Source organism: Entelurus aequoreus, linkage group LG28 (assembly GCF_033978785.1).
Source record: "Entelurus aequoreus isolate RoL-2023_Sb linkage group LG28, RoL_Eaeq_v1.1, whole genome shotgun sequence".
NCBI lineage: Eukaryota > Metazoa > Chordata > Actinopteri > Syngnathiformes > Syngnathidae > Entelurus > Entelurus aequoreus.
This window is the reverse complement of record NC_084758.1, coordinates 17,039,301-17,056,826: the sequence shown is the minus strand read 5'-3', so window position 1 is coordinate 17,056,826 and position 17,526 is coordinate 17,039,301. Positions and strand designations below refer to the sequence as shown.

The following is a 17,526-nucleotide window of genomic DNA, read 5'->3' as shown; positions in this document are numbered from 1 at the left end:
GATTGAGCTGCCCATGCCGACAAACAAACGTCCTCCGGAGGACACAAGAATCTGTTGCCCTCATGTGTCAAGGTCCTGATGTTTTCGACCTGTTTGTTTTGCAACATCCTTGAATCCCTTAGTCATGCTTAGACAATCATAACATTTTGTAGAAAGGTCGGCCCGACTCCATATTGAACTTTGGCCTACATCTAGTCCTTCAATGGTTAAGAATAGAAAATAAATGAAACAAGCAGACATTCTTGACAGACACGAAATATAGCTCAAAGGTCAGAAATTCCACCACACTCAATATGTTGAAAAATATTCTTAAATGAAGTAAATGCTAGTGCCATTATCTTGACATAATGATATGTGCATCATGATTTTTTTTTCATGCTTGAAGCAAGAAATGATTACTTTAAAAAAGTAGTTTTACACTTGTGAGTGTTGATTGATTGATTGATTGCAACTTTTGTTAGTAGGTAGCACAGTACAGTACATATTCCGTACAATTGACCACTAAATGGTAACACCCCAATAGGTTTTTCAATTTATTCACGTTAATCAAATCATGGTATGATGAATGATGGTTAATGACACAGCTTTGCAACAGTTGATATTCTAGTTTCAAGCATGTTTTACTCAATATAGGTCATCAAATCTCAGCAACAAGCTGTAATATCTTACTGAGATCATTTAGGACCAAAACCCTTAAAACAGTGGTTCTTAACCTTGTTGGAGGTACCGAACCCCACCAGTTTCATTCACCGAACCCTTCTTTAGTGAAAAATATCATTATATACATATTTTTTAAATTATTTGTTTTTTTACTGGTGCACAAAATGAACCGTGCATGGACATCACCTTGTTCCAAGAACAAAACCAACACAGTGCATGAACTCACAACCAATTACTGTCAGGTTCAAACACCAAACTATCTATTACACAAGACAAGAAGAAAGGAATCAAGCAGAGACAGAGTTGAATTTTACTCATGAGGAGAGACGTATTGGGCTGTACACTCAGATACAGTTTCACCCTGCGCTCTAAGGTACAGTCCCACATGCTCCTCTATTTATTCGGGAGGTCCCTAGTTGACATAACTGAGGCCCCAGTAGACACATTATATGATTATTCAGAATGGAAATGGGCTGACACTCGTAATTTCGCCCGGTCTCTGCTTTGTCTGTGTTGAGGTACTCGATGTCCGTCCTTGGCTGTCAGCAGGCAAGGTCTGGAAACAAACTGCTGACACGAGACAACTCGCAAAGCAAGATTACAAGTTGCGCCTTTGCACGGATAGAAAAGTACAACTTCAGCACAATTGATAATAACTATAGCAACGGCCTTTAAGCATAAGAGTTGTGTGATAACTTATACATGATTATTTTAACATTTACACACCTGCAAATCATATAGAAAATTAAAGGGAACATTGTTTTGGGGGTATCCATAACACGGTGATAGGGAGAAGTTTTTACTTACACGATGAGTCGGGTGTGTCCTGACCTTCGCCGAACCCCTGAGACCGACTCACCGAACCCCTAGGGTTCGATCAAACCCAGGTTAAGAACCACTGCCTTAAAACAAGTAAAACACTCTAACATCAAATCTGCTTAGTGAGAAGAATTATCTTATCAGACAGAAAATAAGCAAATATCTCCCTTATTTGAGATATTTAATCTTACTTAGATTTCAGTTTTTGCAGTGTGACTTCAATAATAAATATGGCAGTGCCATGTTGGCATTTTTTTTCCATAACTTGAGTTGATTTATTTTGGAAAACCTTGTTACATTGTTTAATGCATCCAGCGGGGCATCACAAAAAAATTAGGCATAATAATGTGTTCATTCCACGACTGTATATATCGGTATCGCTTGATATCGGAATCGGTAATTAAGAGTTGGACAATATCGGAATATCAGCAAAAAAGCCATTATTGGACATATCTACACTGCAAAAAGTCAGTGTTCAAAAACAAGAGAAAACAAAATAAAAATGAGGGGTATTTTATTTGAACTAAGCAAAATTATCTGCTAATAGAACAAGAAAAGTCTGCTTGTCAAGACTTTCCAAAACAAGTAAAATGAGCTAACCTCAATGAACCCAAAAATAAGTATATTCTCACTAATAACAAGTGCACTTTTCTTGGTCGAAAAAAAAAAAAAGAGTCCTTTTTTGCTCATGTAGTGGATTGTCCGAAGCTTAAACTGCAACAAAAGTGAGTTTAGTACAAAAGGTTTATTTACCAATAATCAAAAGTACAAAGTTTGATTGAGCTGCCCATGCAGACAAACAAACGTCCTCCGGAGGACACAAGAATCAAGAAATCTCTCTTAGCCCTTGTCACTTGGCCATTTTATCTGTTTCCCTTATGCGTCAAGGTCCTGCTCTTTTCGACCTGTTTGTTTTGCAACATCCTTGAATCCCTTAGTCATGCTTAGACAATCAAAACATTTTGTAGAAAGGTCGGCCCGACTCCATATTGAACTTTGGCCTACATCTAGTCCTTCAATGGTTTAGAATAGAAAAGAAATGAAACAAGCAGACATTCTTGACAGACACGAAATTTAGCTCAAAGGTCAGAAATTCCACCACACTCAATATGTTGAAATATATCAGAATCGGTAATTAAGAGTTGGACAATATCGGAATATCGGATATCGGCAAAAAAGCCATTATCGGACATTTGTAAGTAAAACTAAACATCTGTCCTTGTCCTTGTTCCCTCTCCACACAGCATCCTCAGCTACAACCAAATCCGCTGCATCCCGGTCCACGCCTTCCACGGCCTCAAGTCTCTCCGCCTGCTGTGAGTCACGAGCTCCGCCTCTCACGCGTCGCAGCGCTTTCTGCTCTTTGCCGTAGTTCAGCGCTCGTCGGCTAAATCAAAGTTTAATCAGCGCTCTTGGCGCCGCGCCGAGACGCACGGTGTGTCGCAGCGGCGTACTCAAAGAGATAAAAGTGACCGTTTCTCATCATCTGCATATTCTGCATCCTCTTCTCCTCCCTCCTTTCATCCCGCCATCCATCCATCCTTCCTTCTGTCCTCCCCTGCTTTCCCGCCGCCCACCCAGCGTGGTGCTTGATGAATGGACCTTCAGCTTGTGTTTCTCCCTCTCATCCATCAGCTGCCACAGACTGGGTCTCAGCGCCCAAATGCACTGTGCACGCCACAAAGCACATCCACCCGCCACACATTTGCACCACTTCATTTCCCTTTAATCCTCACATTTCCAGCTCCAGGGATGGGCACATGTTGTCATGGTGTTTGGACATGTTTCATAATATCCACAATGTTCCGTGAGCAGGTTGTGTTATGTGCGACTATGTGTGCTGGCCTTTGTGTTAATTGCATTTGTTTTGACCATGACTAGGGAAGGTTGTTTGGATATTGTCATAAGTATATGCTGTGCTATTATTTCAAAGTACTTTCAGTGGTCATTGATCTGATTTACTCACATTGTTTACAGCAGTGTTTTTCAACCTTTTTTGAGGCAAGGCACATTTTTTTCATTAAAAAATCCGGAGGCACACCACCAGCAGAAAACGTTAAAAAAATGAAACTCCACCAGGTCGTCGTGCCTTATTTTGAGTTGGTTGGTGTTTTCCTGTGTGTAGTGATTTAGTTCCTGTCTTGCGCTGTTATTTTGGTGGCCCTTCCTGTTTTGTTGGTGTCTTCCTGTGTGTAGTGCTTTAGTTCTTGTCTTGCGCTGTTATTTTGGTGGCCCTTCCTGTTTTGTTGGTGTTTTCTGTGTGTAATGCTTGTCTTGCGCTGTTATTTTGGTGGCCCTTCCTGTTTTGTTGGTGTCTTCCTGTGTGTAGTGCTTTAATTCTTGTCTTGCACTGTTATTTTGGTGGCCCTTCCTGTTTTGTTGGTGTCTTCCTGTGTGTAGTGCTTTAGTTCTTGTCTTGCGCTGTTATTTTGGTGGCCCTTCCTGTTTTGTTGGTGTTTTCCTGTGTGTAGTGCTTTAGTTCTTGTCTTGCGCTGTTATTTTGGTGGCCCTTCCTGTTTTGTTGGTGTCTTCCTGTGTGTAGTGCTTTAGTTCTTGTCTTGCACTGTTATTTTGGTGGCCCTTCCTGTTTTGTTGGTGTCTTACTGTGTGTAGTGCTTTAGTTCTTGTCTTGCGCTGTTATTTTGGTGGCCCTTCCTGTTTTGTTGGTGTCTTCTTGTGTGTAGTGTTTTAGTTCTTGTCTTGCGCTGTTCTTTTGGTGGCCCTTCCTGTTTTGTTGATGTTTTCCTGTGTGTAGTGCTTTAGTTCTTGTCGTGCGCTGTTATTTTGGTGGCCCTTCCTGTTTTGTTGGTGTTTTCCTGTGTGTAATGCTTGTCTTGCGCTGTTATTTTGGTGGCCCCTCCTGTTTTGTTGGTGTTTTCCTGTGTGTAGTGCTTTAGTTCTTGTCTTGCGCTGTTATTTGGGTGGCCCCTACTGTTTTGTTGGTGTTTTCCTGTGTGTAGTGATTTAGTTGTTGTCTTGCGCTGTTATTTTGGTGGCCCTTCCTGTTTTGTTGGTGTTTTCCTGTGTGTAGTAAATTAGTTGTTGTCTTGCACTGTTATTTTGGTGGCCCTTCCTGTTTTGTTGGTGTTTTCCTGTGTGTAGTGATTTAGTTGTTGTCTTGCGCTGTTATTTTGGTGGCCCTTCCTGTTTTGTTGGTGTTTTCCTGTGTGTAATGCTTGTCTTGCGCTGTTCTTTTGGTGGCCCTTCCTGTTTTGTTGGTGTCTTCTTGTGTGTAGTGTTTTAGTTCTTGTCTTGCACTGTTATTTTGGTGGCCCTTCCTGTTTTGTTGGTGTCTTACTGTGTGTAGTGCTTTAGTTCTTGTCTTGCGCTGTTATTTTGGTGGCCCTTCCTGTTTTGTTGGTGTCTTCTTGTGTGTAGTGTTTTAGTTCTTGTCTTGCGCTGTTCTTTTGGTGGCCCTTCCTGTTTTGTTGATGTTTTCCTGTGTGTAGTGCTTTAGTTCTTGTCGTGCGCTGTTATTTTGGTGGCCCTTCCTGTTTTGTTGGTGTTTTCCTGTGTGTAATGCTTGTCTTGCGCTGTTATTTTGGTGGCCCCTCCGGTTTTGTTGGTGTTTTCCTGTGTGTAGTGCTTTAGTTCTTGTCTTGCGCTGTTATTTTGGTGGCCCCTACTGTTTTGTTGGTGTTTTCCTGTGTGTAGTGATTTAGTTGTTGTCTTGCGCTGTTATTTTGGTGGCCCTTCCTGTTTTGTTGGTGTTTTCCTGTGTGTAGTAAATTAGTTGTTGTCTTGCACTGTTATTTTGGTGGCCCTTCCTGTTTTGTTGGTGTTTTCCTGTGTGTAGTGATTTAGTTGTTGTCTTGCGCTGTTATTTTGGTGGCCCTTCCTGTTTTGTTGGTGTTTTCCTGTGTGTAATGCTTTGCTTGCGCTGTTCTTTTGGTGGTCCTTCCTGTTTTGTTGGTGTCTTCTTGTGTGTAGTGTTTTAGTTCTTGTCTTGCGCTGTTCTTTTGGTGGCCCTTCCTGTTTTGTTGGTGTTTTCCTGTGTGTAATACTTGTCTTGCGCTGTTATTTTGGTGGCCCTTCCTGTTTTGTTGGTGTCTTCTTGTGTGTAGTGTTTTAGTTCTTGTCTTGCGCTGTTCTTTTGGTGGCCCTTCCTGTTTTGTTGGTGTCTTCTTGTGTGTAGTGCTTTAGTTCTTGTGTTGCGCTGTTATTTTGGTGGCCCCTCCTGTTTTGTTGGTGTTTTCCTGTGTGTAGTGCTTTAGTTCTTGTCTTGTGCTGTTATTTTGGTGGCCCCTTCCTGTTTTGTTGATGTTTTCCTGTGTGTAGTGCTTTAGTTCTTGTCTTGTGCTGTTATTTTGGTGGCCCTTCCTGTTGTGTTGGTGTTTTCCTGTGTGTAGTGCTTTAGTTCCTGTCTTGCACTGTTATTTTGGTGGCCCTTCCTGTTTTGTTGGTGTCTTCCTGTGTGTAGTGCTTTAGTTCTTGTCTTGGGCTGTTATTTTGGTGGCCCTTCCTGTTTTGTTGGTGTTTTCCTGTGTGTAATGCTTGTCTTGCGCTGTTATTTTGGTGGCCCTTCCTCTTTTGTTGGTGTTTTCCTGTGTGTAGTGATTTAGTTCTTGTCTTGCGCTGTTATTTTGGTGGCCCTTCCTGTTTTGTTGGTGTTTTCCTGTGTGTAATGCTTGTCTTGCGCTGTTATTTTGGTGGCCCTTCCTGTTTTGTTGGTGTTTTCCTGTGTGTAGTGTTTAGTTCTTGTCTTGCGCTGTTCTTTTGGTGGCCCTTCCTGTTCTGTTGGTGTTTTCCTGTAGCAGTTCCATGTCTTCCTTTGAGCGCTATTCCGCACACCTGCTTTGTGTTAGCAAGCAAGACTATTTTAAGTTATTGCTATCCTTATTTGCGTGGACATTGTTGATTGTCATGTCATGTACGGATGTACTTTGTGGACGCCGTAAGTTTTTGCTGTCGTCCAGCATTCTGTTTCTGTTTACTTCCACGACTGTATATATCGGTATCGGTTGATATCGTAATCGGTAATTAAGAGTTGGACAATATTGGATATCGGCAAAAAAGCCATTATCGGACATCTCTATATACAACATATACAACAATGGGCCCTTACCCTATGGTTAAGAAACTCTGGGCAACAGTGTGTTGCCTAGTCAAGCAGTTGTGCCCTAAACAGTTTTTATACTGTAGGTATTGTACTTATTACACAAAAGTTTGATTGCAACGTGCAACTTAGTTGTAATATACATTACCAAAAATCGCCATGTAAAACCACCAATGCTAATCAGTACGATGTCTATGGCAAATCCAATGTAAATTAGCATTGAGCTAGCGCATTTCTGAAGAGGGGAGCCTTGACTGTACACCCGAGTGTGTTCTATCAGGCGTGCTTGCTTTGTTGGCATGGAAAAAAGTAAATGTTTGCCCACATGGTGTTAAAGTCTGCAACCACACGTGATGTCACATGTTTGATTTTATACAGTCTTGGTCAAAAGTTTACGTACAGTTGTGAAGGACATAATGTCATGGCTGTCTTGAGTTTCCAATAATTTATATAACTCTTATTTTTTTGTGATAGAGTGATTGGAGCACATACTTGTTGGTCACAAAAAACATTCATGAAGTTTGGTTCTTTTATGAATTTATTATGGGTCTACTGAAAATGTGAGCAAATGTGCTGGGTCAAAAGTATACATACAGCAATGTTAATATTTGCTTACATGTCCCTTGGCAAGTTTTATTGCAATAAGGTGCTTTTGGTTGAATTGTTGACCACTCCTCTTGAGAAAATTGGTGCAGTTCAGCTAAATGTGTTGTTTTTCTGACATGGACTTGTTTCTTCAGCATTGTCCACACGTTTAAGTCAGGACTTTGGGAAGGCCATTCTAAAACATAAATTCTAGCCTGATTTAGCCTTCTTGATGTGTGTTTGATGCCCTTTAGATGTCTTCTCTCTTTGTTCCTTCTTCCTCTCCTTCGATTTTAGTTTGTTTCCATGCGGACTGCCCACCCTCTTAGCAACCTGTTGCCAGGCAGTCATCACTGTCACTTCTCTTATTACCCGCAGCCCCCTCAGAGGCAGGCCTGTGTAGGGGGGCTATTAGTAACTGACACAAAAAACATGCACACAAGTCAGGTTTTTTGGCGGACACACACTCGCACTCTAGAGACGACCCTCTCACACATACTTACAGTATATAGGTTGTATTCGGGCAGTAAACGAAGTGGTGGGTCAATGTGCAGCAAACAATCCGAGTACGCAAGGGGGATAGAGCTTACCACTAAAACAGTGGTTCTTAACCTTGTTGGAGGTACCGAACCCCACCAGTTTCATATGCGCATTCACCGAACCCGAACCGTAATCATAAAACGATGTTATTATATTAAATAAATACTAATAAAGGTATATTTTACAAACAGAAAGTTACAGGAATGTACACACGATCCCATGTTTACATCTCATTGTGCAACATGTGAATGTTTTAGTGGGAACTAAATGCGATATCTGCAAGGGGTACACATTATTTCCAAAGCAGGACCCCCCCACCCAGACATATCATACTAGTACACAGCTCATGAAAAACAATATGTTATAGTCATTGTAAGTGGGCCAAAACACTTATATTAGAAAATAATCTCATGGAAATGACTGCTGTCATTTGATTACAACAATAAAACATTGAACTTGTTATTTAGTCAGGTTTGGGACAGGTGTGCTGCAGGTGTGACGTCGCTCACATGTGCTCCACTGAATGCTCAAGGAGTTTTTGCGTTTGCTCACACATATGGAAAATTAGAGGGAACATTGTTTGGGGGTATCCATAATACGCCGACAGGGAGAAGTTTTTATTTACACGATGAGTCGGGCGTGTCTTGACCTCCGCGGCGGAGGCTCTGCCGAACCCCTGAGGCAGACTCACCGAACCCCTAGGGTTCGATCGAACCCAGGTTAAGAACCACTGCACTAAAAGCAAATGCAAGCAAAAAATGCAAGCTTCGCAATAGAATCTAACCCTATGGTTCATGAAAAAAAGATTTGTCGAGTTATATCAAGGATATCAAGTTCGCGTTCCCAGACAGGTCGAACTATCTTGTGCTCCAGACCTCATTCTACACGGCAAAACAAATGAAAACTTACCATAACATGGCGGTCTAGAACTTATTTGTGTGTGGCTGGGTCAAGGAAACTGGTATTAAGACTCTCTCGGATGAATATGAATCGTTTTTGCCCCTGTAAAGTTGCATTTCATAATTTAACGTTGCGAGGAGCGTATTTTAGATGTTGAAGTGAATTAATTAACCTAATATTATGTTTTGCATATGGTGAATGTTTATATGCATCTTAGAGAACGCAAACCACCAAGTTTATTTAAATAGTGGTATTTCAGTTTGAGTTTAAGATAAAGCCCCTTAGTTTGATATTTGCAGGTGGATTGGATCACTTTTCGTAGGAAAGAGGCCCCAATGGGACTTTGGACTGCAAAAAGTGATAGCCCTGTCCTTGAGAAGAGACTACATGTCTAGCTCAATGTCAACATTTAAGTTATGACTTGCACACGGACATTTCCTCCTATGCACTGTAAAAAAAAAAAGTTGAGAAAACGCAAATTTTCAAGTCAACATGATGCAACAAGATTTTTGCGTTTTCTCAACTTTTGACTACTGCTGGCCAGACACTGTTTTGGTAGTTAAACATAGTGAAACCTTATTTCTGAGTCTGACTAACTTGAAAACTATAATTAGTCCAACAAAATATACCAAAACAGTGTCTGGCCAGCAGTAGTCAAAAGGTGAGAAAACGCAAAAATCTTGTTGCATCATGTTAACTTGAAAATTTGCGTTTTCTCAACTTTCTTTTTTTTTTACAGTGTGGTCAAGGTGTGCTGTTCTGACTTAGCACACACCCAGAGACAGGAAGGAGGAATATTAGAACTGATGGTTAGGCTTCTCCAAGTTAGGAGTGCCTCATTTTCTTGACCTGACCTCCTCCAGGAACTGTAGTCCTGCATAATGAAGCTCGCTTGTAATAAAGCAACGTTTGGTTCAGTAAAGCATCTTCGACGTCTCTTTTGATCCAGCCGCACTGCATACTTGCCAACCCTCCCGATTTTCCCGGGAGACTCCCGAATTTCAGTGCCCCTCCCGAAAATCTCCCGGGGCCACCATTCTCCCGAATTTCTCCCGATTTTCACCCGGACGACAATATTGGGGGCGTGCCTTAAAGGCACTGCCTTCAGCCTCCTCTACAGCCTGTCGTCACGTCCGTTTTTCCTCCATTCAAACAGCGTGCCGGCCCAGTCTCATAATATATGCGGCTTTTACACACACATAAGTGAATGCAAGGCATACTTGGTCAACAGCCTTACAGGTCACACTGAGGGTGACCGTATAAACAACTTTAACACTGTTACGAATATGCGCCACACTGTGAACCCACACCAAACAAGAATGACAAACACATTTCGAGAGAACATCCGCACCGTAACACAACAGAACAAATACCCAGAAGCCCTTGCAGCACTAACTCTTCCGGGACGCTACAATATAGACCCCCTGCTACCACCAACCCCCGCCCAACTCAACCCCCTTTGGTAAAAGTTAAACTCGTTCATGTTTTGCTCACATTTGCTTTCTTTTATTTAGACTTGCCAATTTGGTGGTTTAGGAAACGCTCATAGCAAAAATGTGTTCGAAAAAGTCAGAAACGAGCAAAAATACAAAGGATAATAACCGTTGAAAGTATATTCCTCGACTTTGCTCCCTTGAGACTGTAGTGTGCGTTACTTTTCTCGTCGTCTTTTGCAAAACCTTGACATATTTCGCCCTTCTTGATCACTTCTCCGAATAAACTTGTATCCTTTTCCTGATTTGAACAGCCTAAACAAATGTAAGCATAGGGAGTTTTTCTTCAAGATAGCCAAAATGCCGCCCCAGAACACTAAAACAAGAGACCACCACTTTGAGCCTCGTATAGTTAATGAGCCGGACGTGATGTCAGGTAAATACAACTGTCAGGTTCAAACACTGATGACATCTATTAAACAAGACAAGAAGCAAAGAATCAAGCAGAGACAGAATTACATTTTGCTCAATTGAGGAGAAACGTGTCAACCTGTAACCTCTTACAGTGTCACCCACGCTCTGGCGAAAGATTGTATGCCACCTCTTTTTATTTGGACTTTCCTTGTTTACATAACAACATCTGTTTCTAAAGGAATGGGGAGTATGTAAACAGTCATTGTTTGCGGCCACATTAACACAAAAGGGCTTGGGCTGGTCCTGGCTTCAGCCTGAGCAGGTCTTCGATGACAATAGATAACCCCCCTCCCGTCTCCGCCCATCGTACACAATGGAATTTTCCAAGCCTTTGCTTGGTGCAAACAAAGACAACCTCTTGTCTGTTCATTGGGAGCTCAGAGAACGCAAAGTTTTTTGATTAATTTACATACAATTTTTCTGACAACAAGCTATTCTGTCAATCATCCAATTAACGCTTCTGTCCAATTAGCCTCTGTAGTGGTGTGGTTTACGAAAGCCAAAAAACGCAGGGGTCTATAATTACATGGGGTTACAAGACATGGGCAGCTGTGGCTGTAGGCAACCCCCTGATGTAGTTGTTTATTTTAATTATCTACTCCACAAGGCGGTAGTAGCTGCATTTGGAGTTTTATGAGTGGTTAGTATGCAGCAGCTTTATCTCCCTCTTAATTAATGATGTTGCCGCTCTGTTGTTGTTATTACTCAATGCGTTCAATGACATCAATTGTATTTTCAAGTTCCTCGTGCATTTATAACTCATTATGAAAGTTTAACAAATTAGCGTATCTATAATGAGTTTTCACATTTCGAAATAACATCCTCTCTCATACACACACATGTGCGAGTTTTAGCTCACGGTATACACTATATTGCCAAAAGTATTTGGCCACCCATCCAAATGGTAAATGGTAAATGGGTCGTACTTGTATAGCGCTTTTCTACCTTTTTTTTTTTAAGGAACTCAAAGCGCTTTGACACTATTTTCCACATTCACCCATTCACACACACGCATTCACACATTCACACACTGATGGCAAATGATTAGAATCAGGTATATACAATCAAGCATTTAGGCATGGAGACTCTTTCTACAAACATTTGTGAAAGAATGGGCCAGCGTGGAACTGTCATAGGACGCCACCCGGGCAACAAATCCAGTCGTGAAATTTCCTGGCTCCTAAATATTCCAAAGTCAACTGTCGGCTTTATTATAAGAAAATGGAAGAGTTTTGGGAACAACAGCAACTCAGCCACCAAGTGGTAGGCCACGCAAACTGACAGGGAGGGGTCAGCGGATGCTGAAGCGCATAGTGCAAAGATTTTCTGCACAGTCAGTTGCTACAGAGCTCCAAACTGCATGTGACCTTCCAATTAGCCCACGTACAGTACGCAGAGAGCTTCATGGAATGGGTTTCCATGGCCGAGCAGCTGCATCTAAGCCATACATCACCAAGTTCAACTGGACTCTAGAACAGTGGAGATGCGTTCTCTGGAGTGATGAATTACGCTTTTCCATCCGGCAATCTGATGGACGAGTCTGGATTTGGAGGTTGCCAGGAGAACAGTAGATTTTGGACTGCATTGTGCCGAGTGTGAAATTTGGTGGAGGAGGAATTATGGTGAGGGGTTGTTGGGCTTGGTCCCTTAGTTCCAGTGAAAGGAAATTTGAATGTTCCAGAATACCAAAGCATTTTGGACAATTCCATGCTCCCAACCTTGTGGGAACAGCTGGGAGCGGGCCCCTTCCTCTTCCAACATGACTGTGCACCAGTGCACAAAGCAAGGTCCATAAAGACATGGATGACAGAGTCTGGTGTGGATGAACTTGACTGGCTTGCACAGAGTCCTGACCTGAACCCGATAGAACACATTTGGGATGAATTAAAACGGAGACAGAGAGCCAGGCCTTCTCGACCAACAACACCGATGCGCTTTTGGAAGAATGGTGGACAATTCCTATAAACACACTCCGCAACCTTGTGGACAGCCTTCCCAGATGAGTTGAAGCTTTAATAGCTGCAAAAGGTGGACCGACATCATATTGAACCCAATGGGTTAGGAATGGGATGGCACTTCAAGGCAGGTGGCCAAATATAGTGTATATTCATGCATATATTTCATTCTGACACCAGCGCCCTTTGGAGCTGTGAAAATATTTGTTTTGTTTACTTTTTTTTATATAAATATTTAGTTTCATTATAGAAGCAAATGATGGTCTGGTGCTGCTGAGGAGATGCAGATCATTTGAGTGATTTACTCTGCTGTGTGTCATTTGCCTCACCTGACTGACGTAACTCAGGTTTTGTAACTAACAGAAAGTAGGTACATCATTGTTTAACTTTTTCTTTTTTTTTTCTTCCCCCAGCACACTCCACGGCAACGACCTCTCCACGATCCCCGACGGCGCGTTCAATCATCTCACCTCGTTGTCTCACCTGTAAGTCCCACCAGCAAATGTGTCCATAGTACAGTACGTTGACTTTGTGGGCTCTGAACCGAGGATGTCGTCGTGGCTTGTGCAGCCCTTTGAGACACTTGTGATCTAGGGCTATATACATAAACTTTGATTGATTGATTGATTGATTGACGCTATTCTTTGTGAACATATCTAGTGCCCTCGGTGCAAACCCCTTGTACTGTAACTGCGACCTGCGCTGGCTCTCCCAGTGGGTGAAGGCCGGCTTTAAAGAGCCTGGTAAGATTGAAAGTAAATTTTTTTTTAAATGGGATTTTTTTGTGGAAATATGTTAAGCGAGTGGCTTTCGGCAGGCATTGCTCGCTGCAGCGGACCTCCCGACATGGCTGACAGGCTGCTGCTCACTACACCGCTCAACAGATTTCAGTGTAAAGGTAAAAAAATAGCCCGTTTTAACCTTTTGTATGCACTTTTGTATTGCATGCATGAACTGATCACTTCCGTTTTATTCTTACACACTGCAAAAAGTCAGTGTTCAAAAACAAGAAGAAAAAAAAATACAAAAATGAGGGGCATTTTATTTGAACTAAGCAAAATTATCTGCCAATAGAACAAGAAAATTTGGCTTGTCAAGACTTTCCAAAACAAGCTAACTTCAATTAACCCCAAAATACCTTAAAATTAGTATTTTCTCACTAATAACAAGTGCACTTTTCTTAGTAGAAAAAAAGAGACTTTTTTGCTCAATATGTTGAAAATTATTCTTAAATGAAGTAAATGCTAGTGCCATTATCTTGACATAATGATATGCGCTCGGCATTACATTTCTTGAAACCAGCAAACTTATACTAAAAACTAGTTTATTGTTCTTAATGGAAAGGCAACAAGGCTTGTTACTCCGTTTTGTGGGGGGAATTGAGGGGATATTTATGACGCGTTCAAGAGTCTTATGGCCTGAGGGAAGAAGCTGTTGCAGAACCTGAGGGTTCTGCTACGGAGGCTGCAGAACCTCTTTATAGAGTCCAGCAGTGAAAACAGTCCTTGGTGGGGGTGGGAGGAGTCACTACAGATTTTCTGAGCCCTGGTCAGGCAGCGGCTTTTTGCCATTTCCTGGATAGGAGGAAGAGGAGTCCTGATGATCTTTTCCGCCGTCCTCACCACTCTCTGGAGAGACTTCCAGTCTGAGGCACTATTAATGGACGGGCTAAAAAGGACAGATTATAATAAAAAAATACATTTTTTTTTTAAACTAGAGACCCCTGATCTAGAACAGGCTATTACCAAAAAAGCTGTGTACATGGCTAAGTTTTAAACCGGTACTGGAAGAGGTGGGCCTGAGCCTGGCACGGCTCCTGCAGAAGCAATCTTGACTTGTTGTATAATCAGCGCTTAATTCACTGACCAAAAGGTTGCTACCCTTTAAGGATGAATGTCTTCATTTACAGAGGTTAAAGCTGGGTAAAGAGCTAGTTTAAAGGGTTAAGGGAAGCGGTTGCTCTCCTCCATAAATCACCTTCATGTCTCTCGTTAGCGCTCCCTGTGAGGAATAAAAGTACACCACCTTTTACAACATGATTTATGGCTTTGCCTGCGACGTTGTCCTTTGGATCTCTTATCTTCATCACTCCTATCTGGATCACCATCTCACTGTCCTTCTCTTCATCCTGTTATCCCTATCAGGCCCGGTGGATATCAGTCTGGTGTCAAAGTGTGCCCCCTGCCTGGCGGATCCCTGCCAGAATAACGGAACCTGTGTCTCAGACGAGTTGGGATCTTACCACTGCACCTGTCCGTTTGGATTCAAGGTGAGATGGGATTCATCTGTTTGACTTTAATCTGGTTATCTGCAGTTGTGGTCAAAAGTTGACATACACTTGTAAAGAACATTATGTCATGGCTGTCTTGAGTTTCCAATAATTTCTACAACTCTTATTTCTATGAGCCCATTTAAATAGGGCTCATGTGATGCAGTCATTAGACTCTGTTACAAAAACGCGACAATGGGAAAATCAAAGGAACTCAGCCCAGATCGGAAAAAAACAAATCATTGACTTGAACTAGTCAGAAAAGTCACTTGGAGCCATTTCAAAGCAGCGTAAGGTCCCAAGAGCAACTGTGCGGACAATTGTTCGTGAGTATAAAGTGCATGGCACAGTTTTGTCACTGCCACGATCAGGAAGAAAACGCAAGCTATCACCCTGCTGCTGAGAGAAAATTGGTCAGGGTAATCAAGAGTCAACCGAGAACCACCAAAAAGCAGGTATGCAATGAGTTGGAAGCTGCTGGAACACAGGTGTCAGTGTCCACAGTCAAGTGTGTTTTGCATCGCCATGGACTGAGAGGCTGCCATGCAAGAAGGAAGCCCTTGCTCCAGATGCCACACCTTAAGTTTGCTGCTGATTAAATGGACAAAGATAAGACCTTCTGGAGGAATGTTCTGTGGTCAGATGAAACAAAAATTTAGCTGTTTGGCCACAATACCCAGCAATATGTTTGGAGGAGAAACGTAGCCTTTAATCCCAGGAACACCATGCATACCGTCAAGCATAGTGGTGGTAGTATTATGCTCTGGGCCTGTTTTGCTGCCAATGGAACTGGTGCTTTACAGAGAGTAAATGGGACAATGGAAAAGGAGGATTACCTCCAAATTCTTCAGGACAACCTAAAATCATCAGCCCCTAGATTGGGTCTTGGGCGCAGTTGAACAATGAACCCAAACACATGTCAAAAGTGGTAAAGGAATGGCTAAATCAGGCTAGAATTAAAGTTTTAGAATGGCTTTCCCGAAGTCCTGACTTAAACATGTGAACAATGCTGAAAACCAACACATTTAGCTGAACTGCACCAATTTTGTCAAGAGGAGTGGTCAAAAATTCAAGCAGAAGCTTGTGGATGTCTACCAAAAGCGCCTTATTGCAGTGAAACTTGCCAAGGGACATGTAAGCAAATATTAACATTGCTGTATGTATACTTTTGACCCAGCACATTTGCTCACATTTTCAGTACACCCATAATAAATTCATAAAAGAACCAAACTTCATGAATGTTTTTTTGGGACCAACAAGTATGTGCTCCAATCACTCTATCACGAAAAAATAAGAGTTGTAGAAATTATTGGAAACTCAAGACAGCCATGACATTATGTTCTTTACAAGTGTATGTCAACTTTTGACAACGACTAAGTGTCTATTTTAGCTTTAATAGCCTACTATCGAAATGACTATGTGTCGCAGGGTGAAGCAAATCTTTGTTGACAGAAATGTTGAAAGGTAATATTTATTCTACACATTTTTACAACATTAGAAAACATTAGTAAATCAGAGTCTACTCAGAAGGTGAGATAACTCCTGGAAATTACTGGCTTTTAATGGCCAAAGGTATAGACGTGTGTGTCCAAGTTAAGGCTGTCTTCTTTTAATAGATTTATTACAATCTTTGGCAAGCTAGGTAATGTTTGCTGTGGTCTGGAACACCATGGCACACAAACAGCCATCTGAAATGTGTCATGAGACACGCGAAACTAAATTATATACAAAGAGGATACACGTAAGGGATATTAAATGAGCTCAAATATACCTACAAATGAAGCATAATGATGCCTGATTAGCACTCCAACAAGTCAATAACATCAACAAAGCGCACCTTTGTGCATTCACGTACAGCATAAAACGTTTGGTGGACAACATGAAACAAAGAGAACCTGCTCAGTGGCCTTGTGGTTAGAGTGTCCGCCCTGAGATCGGTAGGTCGTGAGTTCAGAACTCTGCTGCACATCACCCCTATATTAGCGTCCCTTCACTGGCTCCCTGTGCATTACCGAATCAATTTTAAACTCCTATTTGTTTTCAAATGTCTAAACAACCTCGCTCCAACATATCTCTCCGACCTCCTTCAGCCTTACTGCCCCACCCGATCCCTAAGATCAGCCGATCAGCTGCTACCGACGGTCCCTGGCACAAGGCTGAAGCTTAGAGGTGACAGAGCTTTCGCCGCTGCTGCTCCCAAGCTCTGGAACGACCTACCTCTGAGTGTTAGACAAGCCTCCTCTCTTCCTGTTTTTAAATCTCTCTTAAAAACATACTTTTATTCCATGGCTTACCCTGCTATGGCGCCCCATAATACACCTGCTGTGAACCTGTTTTTATGTTTTTATGTTCTATTTATTTTAGTTATTTATTTTTTATCGTGTTATGTTGTGTTTGCTCGGTTCTCGTATTATCTTTTAACCTGCCCATTGTACAGCACTTTGGCTACCCCTGTGGTAAATTTTAAATGTGCTTAATAAATAAAGTTGATTTGATTTGATTCAAACCCCTGCCGAGTCATACCAAAGACTATAAAAATGGGACCCATTACCTCCCTGCTTGGCACCTTTGTGCATTCACGCACAGCATAAAACGTTTGGTGGACAACATGAGACAAAGAGAACCTGCTGAGTGGCCTAGTGGTTAGAGTGTCCGCCCTGAGATCGGTAGGTCGTGAGTTCAAACCCCAGCCGAGTCATACCAAAGACTATAAAAATGGGACCCATTACCTCCCTGCTTGGCACTCAGCATCAAGGGTTGGAATTGGGGGTAAAATCACCAAAATGATTCCCGAGCGCAGCCACCGCTGCTGCTCACTGCTCCCCTCACCTCTCA

At 42.1% G+C, this 17,526-nt stretch overlaps 1 protein-coding gene across 1 annotated transcript in view; it reads left to right on the top strand.

The window, feature by feature from the left end:
* The window catches only part of slit3 (slit homolog 3 (Drosophila)), a 672,803-nt gene that overhangs the window by 537,192 nt on the left and 118,085 nt on the right, over positions 1 to 17,526 (top strand). Inside the window, 5 exon segments of the mRNA XM_062039879.1 lie at positions 2,724 to 2,795; positions 12,836 to 12,907; positions 13,083 to 13,165; positions 13,240 to 13,320; positions 14,567 to 14,691. Of these exon segments, the coding sequence (XP_061895863.1) occupies positions 2,724 to 2,795; positions 12,836 to 12,907; positions 13,083 to 13,165; positions 13,240 to 13,320; positions 14,567 to 14,691 (433 nt within the window).